We start from the raw sequence: 24,025 nt of genomic DNA, 5'->3' as shown, positions 1-24,025 counted from the left end.
GGGCATAGATAAGAAATATGGGTTAATTTAAAATGTAAGCGTTAGCTAGTAACAAGCCTGTGCTATTGGCTGAGCACTTATGATTAATAATAAGTCTCAGTGTGGTTATTTGGGAACTGGACGGTGGGAAAGAAAAGTCAGCCTACAACTTCCTACTTGGGCTGGTCTATGTGTTGGCATGTCACTTCTGAAAACAATGACTGGATTCTATCTTAGATATTCTCTTATTACTTTTGGGCCTCTTACTCTGAAACAAGCTACTATATTTTGAATAGACTTTATGAAAATGTCCATTCAGGGAGCTGGAGAGATGGCACAGTGGTTAAGAGTATTGGCTGCTCTTGCAGAGGACCCAGGTTTGATTCCCAGCACCCACATGGTGGCTCACAACTGTGTATAGCTACAGTTTCAGGGTATCCAGTGCCTTACTCTAGTCTCTTGAGATATCAAGTATACAGGCATACATGCAGACAAAACACCCATATGCATTAAAAAAAAAGTCCATGTAATATAAAGTGTTTGGCCAAAATTCAGCAAGGACCTAAGGTCTGTCAAGTATCACTCATGAGTAACCTCTGACATGGATTTTTCCACTCCCAGTTGTGCCTCCAAATGATTGTAGCTTTGGTGACAATTTCACTGAAAATTTATGGAACTCTGAAATAAGTCATCAGTTACTAAACTCCAGGACTCTGACCCTCTGAAACTATAAATAATAAACATTCATTATTCTGGTTTTGTTTTTGTTTTCTCTGATGTATGCTAACCTGACCTCAAACTTGCTAGTTGTAGTTGAGGATGAGCTTCTTATCCTCTTGTCTCTACCTCTGCAGTGCAAGAACTACAGGTGTGACCCCATAAGCAGTTTCCATGGTGCAAACACTGTACCAACTGAGCTGGAGGCCCAGGGCCCTGGGTTGGTTTGTTTGTTGGAGATAGTCTCAACACTGTAGTCAATTTGGTCTGTAACTCACTGTGGAGCCCAGGCTACAGATTTATAGTACTTCTCTTGCTCAGCCTCCAAATGCCTGTCTTTATAGAAACTAGCACCCATGCCAGATACATGGCCATTGCTTTAAACTGTTAATTTCTGAAATGATTTGTTACATACCAATAGATACGTAAACAGTAATTATTTTGGATTGTTGATTTAATTACTAGAATACTTTGGCTTGGAATTTTTGTCAGTAAGGTATTTAAATTGTTAGTGATGATTTTCTTCCCTCTACTAATCACAAATATAACTTATCAATCAGAACGTCTTATTGTAGATAGTAATAAGTGATAATTAAACTGAGGTGATAATAAAAAACAATTAAAAAACAGTATTTTGGGAGCCACTTGGCAAAGTCTGGAGATACTTTTGGTTGTCACAGTTGCGGGGAAGAAGTTGTATGGCTGGCACACAGTGGGACACATCTTACAACCATGCTCAAAGCTGATGCTCATCCATCTCTGTCAAGAGAATAGTTTGGCCAGCAGTGCCAACAATGCCCAAACTGAGAAGCCCTATTCTAACACAAAGCTCCAGCTTGTGTTTTCTTATAACTAAAGACCTCAATTAATTCTGTTTTCAGAAACTTAACATGTTGCCACTGAACTTAACCCATTTAAGGGAGGAAGAGTCAAACAGCAACAATGTTACTAGAGTTTGTTAGGTTTAGATCCTGGACTCTGGCAGCCCTAACAGGCCAGGCTGGGTCACTGCCCTCAATAGGCCAACTAGAGAGAGAGACTCAATGGTATAATGTATGCTTAATGAAAAGCTTCAGGTTTGGGCTTCAAGGGGGATGGTACACCGAGGTACACTATCCTTGAGATAACAGATTTATTAAATGTAACAATGAAATGTTAAAATCTAGCTGCTACTTGAGCCATAATACTTTGCCAGAGCCTCCCACTTTCAGATACTGACAGGCACCCTACTGAGACACCAGCTCCAAGTCCCCAGCTAACAGACTTCCTGGTGCTAGGATCTCTCATCTGGGAAGATGAGCTGACATCAAAGAGGTGTGGTTGTATGTCCTGCTTACTACCATTTCCCTGTCTCACGGTTGGGAAACCTCCCCATCCTCAGAAAATATAAAAAGAAACCACACTTCTGCCATTTGGGCTCTGATTCCTATCTCTGCCATGTAGTCTGTGTCTGGTGTTGGGGCCTGAACTGCCCCCAGAGCACTCACCATGCTGTTGTCTGCCTGTCTGTCCATGACAATAACTTCTCTAAAAGTCTCCAGTAATCCATTTCAGCATATCTCTCGAACCACCCCAATTTGAAACCTTTCGTTAGAAGAATTATTAACACCATAAACATATAGACACCAGAATGGAGGTCCCTTCTTACGGGTCTCAAAGGAAAGGGGAGGTTCCATGTTATATGGCTGGTGAGTAGTCCACAGAAAGGGCCCAGTTGTCTCAGGCTCCACAGAAAAGCCTGATCCTAGGCATGTATGAGACCCTGGGTTCAACCTCCAGCATTACAAAAACAAAAACAAAAGAACTGATCCCTGAATGTCAGAAATAAATTGCAACTGTCTCATGCAAGCAAGAGTAAGCATCCCTCCTATCTAGAGACCCCTGCCTTGGCACAGAAAATATGAAGCCCATGCTTGGTCCATTCTGCAGGTTAACGTTTTAGGAGATGAATGGCACCTCTCCTATCACCATGGTAAAAGAAAAGCTCTGCTTGGTAACAGCTTGGTTCTACCCAGTCCCCCTGCTTCTCCCCTAGCTGAGGTAACTCAATTTCTACTTCAAGTTACCTGTTACCATGTTGTTCACTGGATAATTCTGAAGAGGGAAGTACATCTGCTTTTCTACAACTGGAGTTGTCCTTATAAAATCATTCTCTGCACTATAAAAATGGAACATACAGAAAGTCACATTCATATTTGATTTTTTCATTTATATTACAAATGAAGATTTATTCCAGACAATGTATATAATAATTTAACACTTCTTTAATCAGGTTTTAGACTTACTGAAATATTAATTGTAAGCTTTCTTTTGTGATACTAACAAAGACCAGAGCTTATATATCTGCTTTTGGTCTTCTTAGCTACTTCACAAGTCAAACAATTATTGAATAGAGGCCTAGGTCATCTCAATATCTCCCAAAGCACAGTAATAATTTATAATAAGATAACATAGAGCTAGGAATATAGCTCAGTTGTAGGGCTTTTTCCTAGCATGCATGAGACTGGGTTCAATTTCCAGCACTGTCAAAAATGTAAAATAATTTATTATGTCCATCATAATCAATACATATATGTATACACATGTGAAATCTTACATATGCCAAAAGAAAAGCACAGTAGATTATATAAATGGTCACAGTCTTTTGTTATTCAGTATTCAAATAATTGAGACTCTATGAACTAGTACACTTCACCATACTTCAGCACAACAAAAAGAAACAAGGTCATGGAAACCATGAAATACAGTGAGATTTTTAAGTAACTTAAATAAATAAGGTTTACCTTAGATCATGAGCCTGCCTATTTAAGACCAGATGGCAGCCTGGAAGAAATTAGCCCACACCTCCCCTATAGTCTGTCCTCTGAAGCAAAGAATTGACAAGCTCTGTGTTATCACACAAGCCTAGATGGGTCCCCATCCTTTTTGTGGGGGGAGGGTTCAAAATAGTTTCTTTGCATAGTCCCGAATGTCCTGGAATTCGCTCTGTAGACCAAGCTGGCATCGAACTCACAGAGATCTGCCTGCCCCTGCCTCCCAAGTACTGAGATTAAAGGCATGCCCTGCCACTGCCTGTATGGTAGTTTGAATGTAACTGGCCTCCATAATCTCACAGGGAGTGGCACTATTAGGAGGTATGGCTTTATTGGAGTGGTATGGTGTTGTTGGAGTAAGTGTGTCACTGTGCAGGTGGGCTTTGAGGTTTCCTATGCTCAGGATACCGCCCAGTTTGTCAGTTGACTTCCTGTTGCCTACAAGCCAAGATGTAGCCAGCACCACATCTACCTGCATACCGCCATGCTCCCCACCATGATAAGGGACAGAACTTCTGAAACTCTAAGTGAACTCTTCAATTAAATATTTTCCTTCTAACAGTTGTCATGGTCATGGTGTCTCTACACAGGAATGAAAATGCTAAGACAGCCCAGCATGGCTTGCTGGGTCCCCTTTGGGAAAGAGTTGATAGAATATTAAATGCAAAGTCAAGGGACTTCAAGATGACCTCAGCTCTAGAAATTGTGTCTTATTGTAAGAGAAGAGAGATATATACTATTCAGTGGTAGAATTATTTCTGATTTAAATTTCCTTTATTCTTTTCTGTATGTCTTATTTTCATGAATTTGCAGGGATTTTCATTTTTTAAATTTTGGCATTTTTGAAATAGGGTTTCATAAAGCCCAGGTTGGCCTCAAACTAGCTATGTAGCTGAGGATAACTTTGAACTTCTAATACTGTGTTCACCTCCAGGGTGCTGGTTTATGCAGTGTTAGGGATCACACCCAGAGCTCCATCACACTAGGTAACCCCTATAACACTGAGCTACATCCCCAGCCTATTATATTTATTTTTAAATAATTTAAAACAACAACAAAAAGTTAAAATACACATGGCTTTAGAATTTGAGGAATATTTGGGGAAAGGAAAATAGTACAATGGTTAAAAGTTTGGACTCCACATGGTTTCAAATTCAGCTGTGCTTTCTGAATAAAACTGAATAAATTACTTAGCTCTTCAGATTTGTTTTCTCAACTGTAAAATGAATGGGACTGATTGCATATCTAAGTGGTGAGAATCAAATGAAATATTGTAAACTGCTTGTCTCACAAATACTTAGCAATTGTTCAATAATAGCATTCCTTTTAGTATGTGCTCGCTATTATTTAGTAAGTAATGCTTCATACATGTATTTTAGGGTATATTTTATTTATGTTCATATTCCACCATCTCGTAGTTCCACAAAGAAATGGCTCTACAGATGTAGTGGAGTTCTCTAGCATAACATGACAGGGCTACTGAACACATGAACTCACAGTGGCTATGACAACATGCATAGGACTACACAAGATCAAGCCAGCCAACATCCCAGCATGGGTAGAGGAGGGGCTCATGAAGACTCAACTCTAGCTGAGAAGCTGTTGGCCATAGAGAGCTGCTACAAGAGTGAGAATAAGTTTTCTTCGGGGATGCAGCCCTTGAAAGGCTGCTCATGCTCCTGTAGATGGTCTAATACTCATGCACATAGAGGCAGCACTAAGTAGACTCGGCGGGTTTTTAAAGCAAGAAGCATCAGGGAGTGGTGGCGTACATCTCTAATCCCAGCACTCAGAAGGCAGAGGCAGGTGGATCTCTGTGAGTTTGAAGCCAACTTGCTCTACATAGTGAGTTCCAGAACAGCCAAGACTACACAGAGAGAGAATACATGAAATTGAGGGAAAGAGGGGAGTTAAAGAATTAGAGGAGGGGTTGGGGGTGGGTTTGATCAAAATTCATTATATGCACTATGAAATTTCTAATTAAAAAAGGAAAATTGAAAAATAAAAGGCAAAGCCCAGCAGTGGTGATGCACACCTTTAATCTCAGCACTTGGAAGACAGAGGCAGGCAGATCTCTGCGAGTTCAAGGCCAGCCTGGTCTACAGAGTGAGTTCCAGGTCAGCCAGGGCTACACAGTGACAGTGAAACCCTGTCTTGAAAAAAACAAAAGGAAAAGAAAAAGAAAAAAAGGCAGAAACCTAGGGCATATTCACATAATTGGTCTTTGTTTTTTTAAAATGTGACAGAGTCTTCCTATGTAGCCTAGTGCTCATCTCAACCCCTATAGTGCCAAGATTATACTTAAAAAGTACCATGCCTGGCATTTTTGTCATGTATGCATGCATATTTGTATGGGTGTTAGTGTGAGTGCGCACATATACGAACATGCATGTGGAGGCCAAAGGTTGATATTAGGTGACATCATCAATAGTTCATCACCTTATTTTGTTATGTATTTATTTATTTTTGTTTTATGTGCATGAGTGTCTTGCCTGCATGTGCACCACATGTGTGCCTGGTGCTCTCAGAGGTCACAAGAGAGTGTCGTATCCCCTGGAACTGGGGTAACTGATGGTTGTGAGCCACCATGTGGGTGCTGGAATCAAATCCAGGCACTCTGTAAGAGCAATAAGTGCTCTCAACCATGGAGCCATCTCTCCAGCCTCACTTCTACTCTTTCTAATTTAAGTTCGTAAGACTTCGGACAAATTAACCTTTTTTTTATCTTAGATCTCTTTTTCTATAAATGGGAATGGTGATAATGATAATATTAATCTCAGAGGAACTGTGAAACTAAAATAAATCCACAATCAAGCTCAACGATTTCTCCCTTAGGTTTGAACAGCACTGAAGCACAGTAACTCCCTACCTTTCAGACCACTCTTTCTTGTGTTCTGTGGTTGGCTCACTGCTTTCCCTCTCATTTGATGGTATTCTGTCATGCTGCAAACAGCAAAAGAAATCACATTTGTAGAATATCGCACACTAATTATCTAATCATTAATTTTTAAATTAAATTAAAATATAATCAAAGGCTATTTAAATTTATTTTTTTAGTTCCAGTCATTGTAACCTGGTAGGGAAGCTTATGAAATTGTGTATATATACTCATATAATCATGCTTTTAGAAGAGTATAAAGAAGGAAAACCAGAATTCTAAATACCAGCTATAGCTGTAGCAAGTAACTGAACTTTGTTTGAGGGAAGAGGAAGAATACAGAAAGGAAGGAAGAAAGAAAGGAAAAATCAAACATTACAAACTTAAAGACTTCTTAAAATCCTTGACTTCAGGATTCCCCTACTTACAAATCAATAAAAAAAAAGAGCTGAATGGTTTCCATTTTAAAGTGATGGTGACAGAGATATGTTTACTCTGAAGTTGTAACAAAACTAGAAGTATATTATGCTTTTCCAAAACATTTGTAAAAATGACTCAGATGCTTATACCTAATGCATTTAACAGAATGTTATTAGAAATTCCATATTTAGATCATAAATTTTCCCTAAGCAATAATAATGCTCCAAATTACTTTCCAGATTTATCCTTGTTATTTTCATTTGAAATCATAACTTTCTACTTATATATTATGTGGTTACAGTATTATAATTAGCTAATATTCAACATTGATAACTACTTTAAAGAAATTGACAAGATCTTTTATCAAATAATAATGTCTAGCCAATAATCAATAAAAGTATGTTATTAACATTTTTATTTTTATTTATCTGTCTGCCTGTGTGTCTGTGTAAATGTATGTCACATGCATACAAGTGCCCACAGAGGCCAGAAGGGCTTGTTAGAACCCCTGGAGCTACAGTTATAGGCACCTGACGTAGGTGTTGGGAGTTCAGTGGTGAACTGAATTCTGGTCCCCTGAGCCATCCCTCTAGCCTTATACTAACTTTTTTTTTTTAACAGAAATGACATTAGATTAGGTTGAGGCTAAGAAAATTTGGTTTCATTGTGCTAATATATGGTAACATGTACTAAGACAGATTTTTTCCTCTTCTGTTTATGTCAGCATTTTTATTTATAAAATTAAATGATCTTTAGGTTCTTTTTAAGTCCCATAGTACTGGTATACTGAACAATTGGCAACTAATTTTTAAAACTCATCATCACTTGTATAGAAACACTGACAAATCTGAGATTAGATATTTTCAGAACTTATCATCTCCATCCTAAGGTCCTGAAGAGACTATGATTTCCAAATGATGACACTCAGAAATAAAAACAAATTAGTGGGGCTGGTGAGACAACTCAGAAATCAAGAGTGCTTGCTGCCAATCCTGACAACCCACAGGGTGAAGGAAGAGGGCCAGCTTCCCCAAGCTGTCCTCTGACATCTACATGTGTATAATGGCATGTGCATACACACAAAGAAATAAATAGAATTTTAATAATGAAAGGAATATGAAGTATATAAATTAATTACTTGGCTGTGGAAATATAGACATTTTTCTATTTTTTCAGTCTGAAAAAAATAACATACTGATAAGTTTTTAAAAATAAAATAGTACAATACCTTACACTTAGAGATATTTTTGCTTCTTTGAGTGTGCTCTTTTTCAGTTTTGTGAGACCATTTGAAAATATAACATTTCTATTTCTTAAGATCTAGCAAGAATTTTCTCACAAATATATTTTATCTTTATAATATCATTAACATACTTAAGAAAATTTAACAAATCATTATCTAATATCCCATCAATCAGTTTTCCCACTTGCTCTCAAAATGCCTTTTTTGTTTTGAGACAGGGTCTCACTATGAAGCCCTGGCTGGCCTCGAACTCACAGAGCTCTGCTTGCCTCTGCCTCCCGAGTGCTAGGATTAAAGGCCAGTGCCACCATGTCATGTTAAAAATGCTTCTTTTATGTTAAAAATATCTATATATAGAATCCGATCAAGGTTTATATACCACATTTGGCTGATGTATCTCAATTTAAAACAATCCTTTTGCCTTCAGTGTGACAGTCGCTATAGAGGTCAGGCCAGCTGACTGACTGTGGCATAGTCACTTCCTGGATTCATGTGACTAATTCATAATTGGATCTCGATTAAGCTTTTGAGTAAGAATACAGCATAGACAATATTGTGTACTTATTACAACACAACAGACTAAGAATAATTAGAGGTTATTACAGTATTAGTGACACCAATTTGATCATTTGTTTAAAGTGGTATCTTCCAGATCTGTCCATTTGAAGATATTGCTTGCCTTGGTAATTAGTAAGTAATCTGTGGGTGATAATTCAGGATCATAGTTTTTGCATTTATTAATGGCTCTTTCTAAATCAATTATTATATTGGCAGTTACAGAATGCATATTTTTTATTTTAATTGTGTGTGTGTGTGTGTGTGTGTGTGTGTGTGTGTGTTGGGGACAAGGCACCCAATATGATACAGCATGCCTATGGAGGTCAGAGGACAACTTGCTGGCATTGGTTCTCTCCTTCCTCTATGGAACCTCCCCAGGTCATCAGGCTTGTACAGCAAGCACTTTGACTCACTGAGCCAGCTTGCTGGCCCAGGGAAGGATTCTCTATTTTATCATCCTTTCTGACTCTATTAGCTGCTATTGCTATAATGAAAAGTTTTACTTATACCACTTTCTTCTTCTTTCTTTTCTTCCCCTGTCATTTTTTTCTTTCTGCCTTTGGATTATCACTATGAACTAATTGATTCCTTTTTATATAATGTATCATTATCGATTACTGTCTTCTTTGATACTGAAATTATCCATATTTGTCTATTGCATAAGGATTTTGAAGTCAAAATACAGACAAATTTGAGTAAAATGACAAAAACTAAAATGCAGTATTGCATATCTATTAAGGAATATTCCTCAAAACATTTAACAAGTGATAGATACAGCACGAGAATTCATCAGAATCTACACCAGCAAATACCAGGCACTTATTGTTACTCTATAGTACTGACTAAAGAAACCAGTGTCTTATTTATTTTTCCAGTACTAGGAATTGAACCGGAGGAATTGTGTGCTAAGGAGGCATTCTGCTACTGTGTTCTACCCCAACCCCCAAGTTTCTTTTCTTCGTTTTCTTTCTATCTTATTTTGACAGGCTTTCTTGAACTTCTAATTCTCCTGCCCCTGTCTCCCAAATGTTAGGATTACAAGTGTATGGCACCATGTCTGGTTTTTATGCTGGGCTGAGGACTAAACCCAAGGCTTCCTGCATGTTAAGCCTGCACTTGAGTTTCTTATAAGAATAGTTTCATTTATACAAAATAATTGTTTTACCATTGCATTGCACTATGTAAAAACCATGTCAAACCAGATAACACTCAACAAAAACATGATCTTTCCATTCCTTAATCTGGCTCATTGATGCACACATATCACAAATTATACTGCCTTCAAAATTTCTGAAACTGCACATCCTAATCAAGTATTTTAATTTCCTCTTACCTTTTCTATCAGAACATTTTCATCTTGTTCCCAAATAAAACTACCAATTTTTCTTCTTATTTCTGTGGTGAGAAAAACAAGTTCAATATTTTTTAAACTAATTTCCGGATTTTGCATAATGTTTGAAACTTGTAGGTTATGTTTATTCTACTTGAATCAAAATAATCTCTCTTTTTTTATTCTACTTGAATCAAAATAACCAGATTCCTAGTGAACCAAGGCACTGAAAAGCCCAGGAATTAAAATTTCCAATCCACTCTCCAGATGATTCCAGTACACTATGATAATCACTATTCTAGACTTCTTCTTAGTATGGGGTGTGCATGTGTGTTTGTTGTGTAAGTATATGTGGTTGTATGCATACGAACATGTAGATGCCTATACCTGTATATAGCATGCAGAGGCCAGAGGAGAGCACTGAGTATTTTCCTCTGCCTTATTGCCTTCAGACAGGGTCTCTCACTGAACTGGAAGCTTGTTGGTTCAGCTAGACTGGCTGACCAGCTCCTGGGATCTCTCTGTCCCCATCCTCCAACTGCTGGGGTTACAGGCACTCATGACCATGCCTACCTTTTCATATGGATGTTAGGAATTCAAATTCAGGTCCTTATGCTGGGCAAATTCTCTTACCCACTGAGCCATTTCCCTGCTCTTACTTTTTCTACTAGCATATATTACTTCATTAGATATGTGTCTCCATTATGCCAAGTATTAATAAATAAGACAACTATCACAATAAAATGCATAAAATTGTTGAGTGTGTAGAGCTGGGTTTCTCAAGAATAAATTTATTTTACTAAAAAGTAGATAAGCAATGTCTAGTAGACAGGAATTCTATAAAATTCAGTATGTCTGGTGACTTTTATTATCTTAATAATCTCAAAATTCAGCTGGGCGGTGGTGGCACATGCCTTTAATCCCAGCACTCGGGAAGCAGAGGCAGGTGGATCTCTGTGAGTTCGAGGACAGCCTGGTCTCCAAAGTGAGTTCCAGGAAAGGCGCAAAGCTACACAGAGAAACCCTGTCTCGAAAAACCAAAATAATAATAATAATAATAATAATAATAATAATAATAATATTAATAAAGCTACACAGAGAAACCCTGTCTCGAAAAACCAAAATAATAATAATAATAATAATAATAATAATAATAATAATAATCTCAAAATTCTCCACAACAGCCCACTGGAGGACAAAAGGGTCTAATTACAATAGACTTTTGCTGACCAATATGGTAGCAATGTAAATGTATGCTTAGTCAAATTGAGGTATGGTGTAAGTGTTAAATAAGAACTAGATTTTGAATACCTGGTATCAGAAAGAATTTAAAATATTTTAATAATTTTCATACTGATTACATATTGAAATGATCTTTTCAATATCAGGTTAAATAAAATATAATCTTAAAATTAATTTTGCCTATATATTTTTAATATGGCTACTAAAACTTTTTAAACTCACATAGTTCACAGTGGCATATTACACATCTACTAGGCCATACTGCTCTAAGTAGATAAGTACGCTATCCTGGTTTGAATGAGAATGGCCCCACAGGCTCATGTTTGAATGTTTGGTCCCCAGTTGGTGGAACTGTTTGGAACAGATCCTCACTGGAGGAAGTATGTTACTGGTGAAACTGTTAAGGGAGGATCCTCATTGGCGAAGTATGTTACTGGCAATGGATCTGAGGTTTCAAGGGACTGTGCCACTCTCAGTGGTCTCTGCTTCCCGTTTGTGGATCCAGATGTGAGCTGTCAGGGCTGCTCGAGAGCCATACGCCTGCCTACTGCTGCCATGCTCCCCACTATGATGGTCATGGACCCCTATCCCTTTGTTAACCGTAGGTCCCAAATAAACGCTTCCTTTTATAAGTTGCCTTGGTCGTGGTGTTTTATCACAGTAAAGGAAAAGTAACTAAGACAGTGATATACCCTTTTTTTTTTTTAAGGAGTATGTTTTCATTTCAAACAGATTTTTTTGTTTGTTTGTTTCAAGACAGGGTTTCTCTGTGTAGTTTTGGTGCCTGTCCTGGATCTCACTCTGTAGACCAGGTTGGCCTCGAACTCACAGAGATCCGCCTGCCTCTGCCTCCTGAGTGCTGGGATTAAAGGCGTGCGCCACCACAGCCCACTCAAACAGATATTTTAAAGACTTAAATATATGTTAATAGATGTTAAACTCAAAGATAAAATAGGAGTTATAGTTTAAAATAAGGTTAATGATACAATTATAACAAGCTCCTTGAAGGCAGCTTTTTGGCAATATGGTTTTTGAAGAGAGTTTGAGGTCAGTCAGGGCTACATAGCAAAAACTTGTCTCAGAATTTTTAAAAAGTTGCTGGACATGATAGTACCTATCTATAATCCTGGCACCCATGAGGCTGAGACAGGAGGATAGCCATGAATTTGAAACTAACCTGGGCTACAAAATTAGTACTAGGTCAGCCAGCATGACATAACAAGACCCAATCTCAAGAATGAAAAAGAGAGGTTTAGATAGAAAGGGATGAAGAGAGAGAGAAATTTTTTTTCTCTTTTTTTATTATTAAGAAATTTTTTATTCATTTTACATAACAACCACAGATACCCCTCTTCTCTCCGAGATAGTTATTTTTAACAAATCAATTTTGCCATAATTCATTAGTTTATTTGCATAAACACTTAGACAATTTAATGTTATAATTAGGTTGTGCTGGAACACTAGTTACAAGAAACCAGTCTTTTGGGTTTCTAAGGATCCTGGGGATCTGATGCCCTCTTCTGGCCAGCACAGGTACCAGGCACCACTGCGGGGCACCGACATGCATGCAGGCAAAACACCTACACACAGAATGATTTAAACAAGAATTGAGTAACTAAGGAAAGACCTACAAAAATGAGAGATATAAGGTTAGGTAGATAACCTAGGTTAAGCTTTGGACAAACATGCTAAGACCATGTTCCAAGCAGGGAAAACTGAAAGGACCAATCTCAAAAGCAGTTCACTGACTTTTCCTTCAGTTGTTGAGATAATGTGAAAGTATTTTCAAAAGTATAACGAAAAATACAAATATGAATTTACTATTATAACAAATATTTAAACAAAAATTAGGATGAAGAGAGTCAACACTAGCAAACAACACATTTATTAAGTACTCACCACATGTCATATACCTTAATCTATTATCTCATTTTATCCTCAAAATCACTCGGAAGAAGTCAATAGCATGTTAGATCACAAAACTGCTGGGCATGGTGGTGCACATCTTTAATTCCAGCACTTGGGGGGCAGAGGCAGGTGGATCTGTGTGAGTTTGAGGCCAGCCTGGTTTATATAGTGAGTTCTAGGCCAACCAGGACTACAAAGTGAGACTCTGCCTCAAAACAAACAAATAGAACAAAACAAAACAAAACAAAAACCTCCATAAAAACAAAGTAAGTGTTGGATCCCAGCTAGTAAGCACTTGACTTTTGGGGTAATATCTGACTCTGTCTTATTCACCATTGAATGCAAGCACCTGGGTTGTGACCTGGCAAACAAAGAGAACTTAATGAGTGTGTAAATAAAGAAAGCTAGAATACTCCCTCAAGGTGTCTCTTCCCAAGTCCATACTTATTCTACCTATATTAAATGATTCAAACATTTCTGTGGGTGTAGTGGTTCACACCTACAATCCCAGAACTCAGGAGACTGGGATACAGAGTGAGACATTGTCAAAAATAAAAACAAAAAACCCCAAAAAGCAAAACATACACACACACACACACACACACACACACACACACACACACACACACACAAATATCCAATTGAGAACAGAGATTGATAAAATTAAATTTGGTTATCCTAAAAGGGATTGGCTGGATTTGGCAAACAGATAGGCTTATGATTTTTGCTAACCTTTTTGCAGACATGCAGGAGGAAGAACAAAATGGCCCAAGGCCACTGAGTTTTTCATCTCAGTGTTAGCTACCGCCGAAAGATAGTAGGCATGAAAAACTGTAGCATTATCTTCTATGTACTCGAGGCTCTGATATATTCTAGAAGAAAGGAAATCTTCTAGGTTATGAAATAGACAGGAATGCATTCAACCTTCCAAAAGAAAAACTAATGACTTCAAGTAGGATTACTGCTAACATTAAAGAATACATTTATGATGGTCCTTTTTTCCTGGCAAGAATGAATAAATTTCAGGTCTATTAGTTTGAGGATCTACGTGTAGGCAAATCTCAGCTTTAGAGTGGGTAAATGATTATATAAATTTACAAAAGACCTAAAACAGTAGTCAGCTGGCCATCAACAGTGGACTGAAAGCCAGCAGCCCAAGGAGTGTTACTCATAGTTACTGCCATGAAAAAAAATCAATTAAATCTGAGGTAGAGTGGGCATGCAGTTAGAGAAGCTTTCACATACAGAAAACATCTTTTCTAGGCCCGTGAAAAGAGGGAGAGAAGAAAGACATTAGGAATAAAAGACATACATGAAGGAACAATAATGACAATGTTGACTAGAATACGAAAGACATGGAAAATTAAAAGAGGCTTTAGCTAAATCTAAATCTGTAGGTAGTGGGGCGAGGGCAGGCCTGGAGCAAATCTCCGTTCAGTACTTAAAAGCAGTTATGAAAGGAGATGGCAGGGCACACATGGAGGCAGAGTAGTCTCTTAGGAAGTTCCTGTGACAGTCCTGGCAAGGGGTAATTACAGTGCTTGTAAAAGCAGCATTGAGGAGGAAGTACTGTTACTGGAGCCTGTTCTATGGCATTAGGTACCAATTCACTCGTGGTAATAGCAGTTGGTTAAGATGCCAGAAAGCCCAGTCTTGACACGTGCCTGAAATCTTGGGACTTAGTATGCCAAGACGGGAAGAGCATGAGGTGCAAGGCTAGCCTGGGCTACATCGCAAGAGCCCGTCTCAGAGAAAATAGACAAAAAAAGGGTGTGTGTGTGGGGGTAGATTTTCAGCTTGCAGAACTCGGGACGTACTCCGGTGTAGAGGTGATATCTGGTTGGAACCTGCAACTTTCACGTGACAGCTGGGCATTCAAAACCAGGATTCCGTTAGAGACCGGAGGGACAGGTAGAAGGCGAGGGCGGAAGGAAAGAAAGGGGAATGGCATCCCTCATAAGGAGGGCTGCAAACTTGCTGTTCCCCAGTGGGGATAACTGGACTGCCACTTCTATGTGTGTGGCTCTAGCGGGTGGCCCTGGGGTACCTCAACGTGTCTGGGTGCGAGGCATCACAGCTGAACAGGAAGTCGGCGGCCTGGGCATCGCTGACGGTCCCGCCTTCGTCCACTGTGGAGGCAAGAGCACGTGTGAGCGCCGGGCAGGGCAAGCACCCCCAACCCCGGTGGGGGAGGAGGGCTTCCGGGGGACACACTGTGCCCCGCCCACCTTCCTACCCCAGAACTGCCTCAAGTCCTGACTGACGCTGCGGCAGAACCAACCACGCTGCCCCTGGAACATGGCGCCGCCTGCCTCCAGGGCTCCTGGGCGGGGCCTAGAGCCGAGACCGCTGATTGGTCCGAAACCAAGCTTGCTGATTGGTTCCCAAAAGGAAAGGGCGGGAAAGGCCTCGGGAAGCAGACAAAGAGACGCTAACTCCCATACTTGAGAGAATAGCCACGGAGGGCGAAGTTCGCTGGACCTGGTGAGTTTTAAACACTGAGTAGTTAAGTGTGTGTGTGTGTTATGTATGTATGATATAGATAGATAGATAGATAGATAGATAGATAGATAGATAGATAGATAGATAGATAGATAGAGATAGAGATGTAGATGTAGATATAGATATATAGATATATAGTATGTTTTAGAACGTTTCATATAATCCAGGATGGCTTGGACCTTGCTATGTAGTAGGGTGCTGATGCACCTATAAACTGCTGGAATTACCAAGGCAAGAAGAAGACACTGAACTGGAGTTACAGGCCGTCGTGAGCCACCAGGTGGGTGCTGGGAATTGAACACCAGGTCCTCTGGAACATGGGTCCTCTGGAAGAGTAGTCAGTGCTCTTAAACCCTGAGCCATCTCTCCCACCCTAAGAATTATTTTTAAATGTAGTGATGGTATCATTTTGTTTATATTTATTTTGGGGAGTGTGTGGTGTGTGTGTGTGTGTGTGTGTGTGCAGGTCAGAGGACAACTCTCAAGAGCTGGTTCTTTACTTCCACCATGTGGGTTCCAGGGACTGAATTTAAGTGGTCAAGCTTGGTGGCAAGAGCTTTCATCAGCAGTGCCGAATGTTACTCACTTATATCATATTTTTTGTCATTTTGAGACAGTCCATTATAACCTAAGCTGGTCTTGAACTTCAACTGAATATGGCCTTGAATTTCCGGTTCTCTTGCCTCCACCTTCAGAGTATTGTGATCACAGGCCTGGGTCACTATGTCCAGTTTATATATTGTTGAGGATGGAACTCAGTGAAAGGGACTCAGGGTCAGCATAGAACACACCCAGACACCAAATTCTCAGCCTAGAAGGCCAGGCTAGGGCGTTCCTCTTAAACTGAGGGTCACAGGTTTTTTGAGATGTCATTTCTTATTTATTGCTTGGTTCAAATTATTCTCAGATTTCAGTAGAACATTTTGTAAAGTGGGTTATTTGTCTTTTTTGTTTGTTTGTTTGTTTGTTTTTGAGAGAGTCTCCATATTATTTACAAGCAAGCCTCAGACTTGTGATCTTATGCTTCAACCCCCAAATGTGAAGATTACAGGCAGGCATAGCTATACACACTGATATATTTTAAAATTTCCAAATACATATGATTTTCTAATTCTAATATATTTACTCATGGCTTAGCTGCATTAAAATAAATTACTGGTCTGTCTGTTTGGTCAAATCTTGAAGTTTGTTAGCATTTACTTTATAATGGCAGTGTATAGCCCATGAGGTTATATCTTTAAAAAGAATGCTCTTAAGTGTTCTTTATATATGTGTTCTGTATATATGTTTATTGGGTCAAACTACTCATATTGTCTGATTCTCTGTCAATTAGTAGGGAAGCCATGTAAAAATCCTATGGATCTATCAATCAATTCTTATATGTTAAATTTTTATTTGTGTGCAGGCCTTGTACTGCACTACTTTTAATTAGACACATGTAAACTCATGCTTGTCATTTTCTGTTTGTTTGAGTCATTGAGCACTTAAATATGAAAGGCAAAACCTCAAGACACATAGAACACGAGAGAATATTTTTGGCCCCAGGCAAAGGATTTTTTTTTAATTGAGACATAGTGTTAACCATGACAGAAAAAAAAATTACATAAATTTGACTCCATGAAAATTCTCTTCACCAAAGTCACCATAATTAGAGTGAATATATACAAGTCACAAAATAGGGAAGGTACCTGCAGTGCAAATAATCAAGAAAGGATTAGTGTCCAGAATATATAAGTAACCCTATGAAACAATAAAAGAGAAATGACCCAATTAAGAAAATTCAGCAAACATCTGAATAGACTTTTTATAAAAGACCCGCAAATGACCAATAAACACATGAAAATATGCCTAATCACATGTAGTTAGGGAAATGCAAATTAAAACCACAATGAGATACCATTACATACTGAACTTAATAAAAAAATGGATTGGCAAAGGCAGAGTCATAGGAATTCCTCCTGCCGCTGCTAGTGAGAATGTAAATCTATACTCCTCTCACTTTGGTCAACGTGTTACTTAAAGTTATGTGTCTAATGTCACCCAGCATTCATCAGCTATACACCCGGGGAAACTCTTGTTCCCATGTACACATACAGCAGTACACATAGACTATTTATGGCAGCTTAATTGCTAACAGCAGCAATAACAAAAAGGAACAATGGAAACAATCACTATACGCTGGGTATTTAAATTTCTAAATTATGTTTATTTCTTTATTTGAGGGGTGACATGGTTTGGATGTGGAAGTCAGAGGACAACTTGAGGGAGTCAGTTCTTTCCTTCCATCATGTGGGTCCTAGGGATCAAACTCTGGTCATCAGGCTTGGCAGCCACTGTCTTTACCTGCTAGTGATCCTGAATTATACTGTATTTCATACAATGAAATACAATAGTCCTTAAGCACAGAGGATGCTTTTCAACATCCCAAATGGATGCTACTAATACTAGACCCTATATAGACTATAATACTTTCCACCACTACACAGATATCACTGTGACAAATTTTAATTTATAAATAAGGCATGGTAAGACATTAACAATTAATAATAAAATAGAACAATTATAAGAATATATTGAACAAAAGTTAGTGTGTTTTCTCTCAACTGCCATGAGGCAGTTAGTATATACATTGTGGATATGCTACCCTATCGATCCTAAGGGGGAGGGGGAGGAGGGCATAAGATTTCATCATACTACTAAGAACTGCATATTTGATTTATTTGTTTGTTTATGAAGTCCTAGGGATTGAACCCAAACCCTCCAACATGATAAGAAGTCTTTACCACTGAGTTGCACCCCAGCGCTCAGAACCACAATTTTAAATTAATCAATCATTTATGTCTGGAGTTTCCCATTGGTATTTTCAGACTGCGGTTGACTGTAGGTAATTTTAACTGTGGAACATGAAACCATGGATAAGGGAAAGAATACTAGTACATCATAATTTTGAATTTTCAAAAAGCCCAGGAAGACATACAACACCATACCATTTATGTTCAAGTTCAGAAGAAGTGATAAAATGAAAATATATATTTTAGGAATACACGGATATTTAATATAGAAAAAATAAAATAATACATGTATAGAAAAACCAGCTATAGTTTATATTTTAAAAGAATTTTTATATAAAACATATTATTTATTTATTCATTATGGGTATGCGTGTGTGTCTCAGTATGCATGCATACCACATGTGTGCAGGAACCTGAGGAAATCAGAAGGAAGCATCAGATTCCTGAAACTGAAATTATAGGTATTTATAAGCAGCCCTGTGAGTGCTGGGAACTGAACCTGGATCTTCTGCAAAAGTAGTAAATGCTCTTAACTGCTGAGCCAACTCTGCAGCCCCATACCTTATGTTTTAGTACAAAGCATAGAGTAGTGAATACCTGAAAACTGAGAGAGGCACCCAGGAGCCACCAATGTTTCATTGCTGTTTAGGTTCTAAAGCTAAGTTATTAGTTAATTAGTCTTTTTTATTATTATTCTCAGAAGACCTCTACATATCTATCACCTGCCTTAATTATTTTGTATTTTTAGAAGTAATTAAGAAAGTATATTAGTTGAGAGGGGAGGAGAGGGGAGACAGTGACAACATCAAGCAAAGTTCCAGGCTCAAGATGAGTCCTCACCACATTCTGGTTGAGGTGAAGTCATTAAAAGACATGGATAGTAAGGGGCTGGACAAATGGCTCTGTGATTAAGAGCATGCACTGCTCTTTCAGAGAACCCACATCAGGCAGCTCACAACCACCTATAACTCCAGCTCCAAGGGATGCGACATCCTCTTTTGTATTCCACAGGCACCTGCATCCATGTGGCACACACTCAGATACACATGCATACACATACATAATTTAAAAAAATAAGATTTTGTTTAGAAAAATAGTAAGTTTTCAATATATCCTTTTAATTATGTCATGCTAGTTACCTAACTCATCTATTATAAATGTGTATGTGTTGTATAGGAAAGCAACTTTAGATCGGGAATTCCAAGGAGGGGAACTAGGGCCATTTTATCAAGAGTACTGTGGATATCAAGAACTGTAAACCTAGAAAGAAGGAACAAGCTAGACATTGAACAAGTTGAAGAGAGAAGGATGAAAAATGCTGTTGATTAAAAATATAGACAGGACTGATGAAGAAGGACAGAGTCAAAAGCAGATGGGAATATGGATGTATTTTGATCTAGGGGAAACAGGCAACTCTCACTAATAACGCAGGAAAAAAGAACTGAAAAGAGGAAAAAGAGCCAAAGATTTGCTAGACTAAAAAGTATGTTGAGTGCATGCAGGAAGACATGATTATATGCTAATTCAGGCCATTTTCTACTTCAAGTCTCTGGAGAAAATTTTTACATTTACAGCAACATGTTTTGGAAAAGAAATGAGGTGAATTTTTCAGAATTAAATCCAACACTGAAAAAAGCTAATTCAACGGGAAGAAGAGTACAGATGTGAACATCCATCCGCTAGACTCAGTATGCTGGCAGCACATTCGAGAAGAGTTTCCGAGCATTACAAAATCAAGCTGCAGTTTGCTCCAGAAACAAGACATGAGGATCATACTCAGGGAAGCTCCCTGTGTCCTAGAAGACCCCACAGAAGTAGAGTGTTATTTTGAAAGGCTCCAGCAAAATCCATGTAGGGAACTGAAATGTAAGTCAATTTGTGAATCCTGCTTTCATTGTTTCAGAGTTCCCCATAAATTGGAAAGAGAATCCAGTGAAATTGGTAAACTATTTCAACACTTTAATAACGCTCTGAATTTATACAACAGTATGACAAATTACTGTGGATGTACGATGTGCAATGGTTCTTTATTCTCTCCACCATCATTAAGGCAGGGACAGAAGTAGGGGAAAAGTGTCTCCATGAAAAGACTACTGAAGGTATAAAGATGACTCATGGTTGCAGCGTTATAGAAGGACACCTGCCCTCCCTCATAATCCAAGTATATGCCCACCCTGTTGAGGTTACCCTCTTTCAGACTACAAGAAGGCAAATCCAGAGCCTTTAGATCAGTTTGGTTCCTTAGTCTTAAAAGCCAGAATCCTTGCTCAGGAGTCAGAGGGCAGCTCCCCTTCCGAATGATGGACTCTCTGACGACTCCAACTGTCCATTTTGTCTTCTTTGCTACTTCTACTTCCCAATACCACTTTCCGGAGGTGAAGCCTTTTGAGCCCAGTACAGCCACACTTGAATCAAACCTCTCTGGATCATCAGGCATTACCTGCTTAACATCACCATGACACACACTGGTCATGCTATCGGATAGCACCAGATTTGGATGAGCTGTTTTAGGATCCAGAGTTAATTGAGATAGGCCTAGTAAGAAAATGAGATAGCAGGGAAGAGGGGAAAGGAAGTGAATGTAATTTTCCATAGTAAGAAATAATACTAACATAGATATTTGTGTTTTCATCTCAATATACATAAACCCTTAGTCAGGAAGTTTCTCATATACTTTCTATTGCTTGGTATCCATGTTGCTATTTCTAGACCTTCTTATATTAGTGATAAAATCAGACTTTGCTCTGAAGTAATATATGTTCTACTGAAGGAAACAATACAAATAATGTGAATCTTGACTAATACTAAAGTGGTAAAAATAGGTGAAGTTGTCCTAGGAAACCTTACTAAGGAGAGTGTCTCAACTGGGCTACAACATGGGAGATGTATACTTTGGGTAAGCAGAGAGGGGGGAGGGTAGATTAAATGCAATTAGTTGCTTGTGTATGAGAGACTCTCTGTTAGAGCTAGGGAAGACTGAGGTACCTGGTGGAGATTATATTTGGTTTAACATGCAGTGAGACATTGGAGCTCTAGGGTGGTATATGCCACTGCTCTTTGGAATGGAGTCTACAGATTATGTGGTTACCAGCCTGGGACAAGATAATACAATGAAAGCAAACATTTAGAAATTTTTATGGCAATCTAACAAAGTAACTTTATGTCATTTTAAACTGGTAATTACAAAACCAGGCTTATACTTTGTAAACAATCTTTAATTTCACATTTATAAGTAATTAATTTATATTGTATTCTATAATATTAAAATTCCATGACAGATGAAGATTTTTTAAAATATGTAAAAGCTAAGAAAGTTTGCCTCATAGAAATAGACTAGTGATCACTGGAGGCTAGAAAGGATAGGGAGGGATGGGGGTAGAATAATATTGGATAACAGATACCAAAATATGATGACATAGACGTTAATTTCAGAGTTTTATAGCACAATATGGTAATCATAATTTTATATATATATATAAAATTTGTTGCCAGTGCTGGAGATTGAACCCAAGGCCTTGTATATGTGAGGCCAGCATTCTGTTACTGAGCTATATCCCCAGGCTTTATTTATTGAGGAAATATAAATACTAATTATCATGATTTAATTATTATATGTTGCATACATGTGTTGAATATTATATTGTATCCTATAAATACGTACAGTTACCATGTGTCAATTAAAATTCATTTGGAGCTGTAGCACATACCTGTAATTCTGGCACCTAGGAGGTTGAGACAGAAAGATCCTAATTTCAAAGCCAGCCTGAACAATATAATGAGATCCTGGTTTTGTTGTTGTTATTGCTGTTTAATGTTTTCTATCAGGTGCATGCCTATAATCCTAACACTTGGGAGGTAGAAACAACAGTATGGGGAGCTCAAGGTCATCCTTAGCCACACAGAACTCTCAGTCAACCTGGGCTACATAAGACTCTATCTCAAAAAACTTAAGTTAAAAAAAAAGGAACCATCAAAAAAGCCATTTGTGGCTGGAGAAATGACTCAAAAGTTAAGAGCACTTTGCAGAGGAGTTCTGTTCCCAGGACCCACATCAAACAGCTCACAACTGCCTGTGACTCCAAGAGATCCAATACCTTTTACTGGCATCTGTTGACAGCCACACTCAGGGGAACAAATTCATACACAGACACACAGTTTTGTTTTGTTTTCTTTCTTTAAATTCTTCTTTACAAACATGAGTGATAAAGGATTTGTCCCTTTATAATTTAATGTTAAAACAGTCCGGGCTGGAGAGATGGCTCAGAGGTTAAGAGCACTGGCTGCTCTTCCAGAGGTTCTGAGTTCAATTCCCAGCAACCACATGGTGGCTCACAACTATCTATAATGAGATCTGGTGCCCTCTTCTGACCTGCAGGCATACATGTAGGCAGAACACTGTATACATAATAAATAAATAAATCTTTTTAAAAAAATTTAAAAAAAAACAGTCCAACAAAAGTGTGGTCAAAAGATTGAATATATCTCACCAACAAGGCATAGGAATGAATGGCAGAGAACCACGTGGAGAGATGTTCAACAGTATTAGACAATAGAGATGTATACATTAAAACAATGATGAAATGTTACTATACTTAAGGTTAAATAGTTAAAATTAGAAAGATTAGCAATATCGGGTTTTATCAAGAATATAGGAAAAATGGTCTTGTCATCCATGCAGGAGGAAATGTAAAATGATTCCTCCACTTGAGAGAAAAGGGGTTGACAGTGTCTCATAAAGTTAAATGAACATCTTCAACCCCACCACTAGGTCTTCTCCTCAAAGATGTATAAACAGACCCATACAACTTTATTCTTAATAGCCCTTAAGTGTAATCTACCCAAATGTTTATCAGTTGAAGAATAAATAAACACATTATGATGTGTCCGTTAAACAAATTTATTGCTATGTGCAACTACATAGGTGAAGGAAGTGCTGTGGTAAGTACTAAATCTAGACACTAATTTAAATCCTACTGGAATGTGTGATTTACATTAAATCAAAAGTTTGAAAAGACACATGCAAAATGAAATAAAGCAGATCAACAAGCATTAAGGGCTAGAGCTATACAGAAAGAACTGATTGCAGAAAGACATGCCTGTGTGTGTGAGTGTGTGTGTATGTTCCTGTATGTGTTTATGTACACAAGTATACCTATGCATGTACATACATGTGCATGTGGAGATCAGAGATCTACTTTGGGTGTTTCCTCAATCACTCTCCATCTTATTTTGTGAGACAGGTCTCTCACTGAAATCTGGAACTCAGTCTTTCAACTAGACTGGCTGCCCAGCAAGCCTCCTAAGATCTACATTTTTCCCCAACTCCTCCCCAGTGATGGAGTTACAGTTGTTTGCCACCATGCCTCACTTTCTACATAGGTGCTAGGGATTCAAACTCAGGCCCTCTTGTTTGTTCAGCAAGCACTTCATCCACTAAACCATCTCCCCAGCCCCCGCCTATCTTGATCACAGAGATATTTACATGTTTGTTAAAACTCAGCAACTTGTACACTAGGTATATTTAGGTAAAATTGGCAGATTCTGCTCTATTAACTGTACTTCAGTGAAGTTGTTTTCTTTCCATGTTAGTCACTTGGAAAATGTGATAAGGATATATTTATGATTTTAAGTAGGCTAATAACA

General features: G+C 38.3%; 2 protein-coding genes and 1 long non-coding RNA gene across 6 annotated transcripts in view; 1 reads left to right on the top strand and 2 right to left on the bottom strand.

The window, feature by feature from the left end:
* Window positions 1–15,403, bottom strand: part of Terb2 (telomere repeat binding bouquet formation protein 2) — a 20,064-nt gene extending 4,661 nt beyond the window's left edge. The window contains exons 1-6 of one of the 2 annotated variants that reach the window (XM_059261279.1): window positions 15,325–15,403; window positions 15,136–15,217; window positions 13,821–13,960; window positions 9,942–10,003; window positions 6,379–6,452; window positions 2,763–2,854 (exon numbers count right to left, since the gene is read on the bottom strand). In XM_059261279.1, the coding sequence (XP_059117262.1) occupies window positions 2,763–2,854; window positions 6,379–6,452; window positions 9,942–10,003; window positions 13,821–13,960; window positions 15,136–15,217; window positions 15,325–15,388 (514 nt within the window). In that variant the 5' untranslated portion in view covers window positions 15,389–15,403. Of the gene's footprint in view, window positions 1–2,762; window positions 2,855–6,378; window positions 6,453–9,941; window positions 10,004–13,820; window positions 14,409–15,135; window positions 15,218–15,324 lie in introns of those variants that run through there. The other variant, XM_059261277.1, reaches the window with a different exon arrangement.
* LOC131909571 (uncharacterized) overlaps window positions 15,365–24,025 on the top strand; it is a 23,981-nt gene continuing 15,320 nt past the window's right edge. The window contains exons 1-2 of the long non-coding RNA XR_009378877.1: window positions 15,365–15,572; window positions 19,559–20,248. This is a non-coding gene — a long non-coding RNA (uncharacterized LOC131909571). The remainder of the gene's footprint in view (window positions 15,573–19,558; window positions 20,249–24,025) is intronic.
* Trim69 (tripartite motif containing 69) overlaps window positions 20,316–24,025 on the bottom strand; it is a 19,483-nt gene continuing 15,773 nt past the window's right edge. For all 3 annotated transcript variants that reach the window (XM_059261274.1, XM_059261275.1, XM_059261276.1), the window contains one exon: window positions 20,316–20,917. In XM_059261274.1, the coding sequence (XP_059117257.1) occupies window positions 20,379–20,917 (539 nt within the window). In that variant the 3' untranslated portion in view covers window positions 20,316–20,378. The remainder of the gene's footprint in view (window positions 20,918–24,025) is intronic.

Source organism: Peromyscus eremicus, chromosome 4, assembly GCF_949786415.1.
Source record: "Peromyscus eremicus chromosome 4, PerEre_H2_v1, whole genome shotgun sequence".
In the NCBI taxonomy this organism is placed as follows: Eukaryota; Metazoa; Chordata; class Mammalia; order Rodentia; family Cricetidae; genus Peromyscus; species Peromyscus eremicus.
Note: the sequence above shows the minus strand (reverse complement) of the source record. Positions and strands in the feature narration are given on the sequence as shown.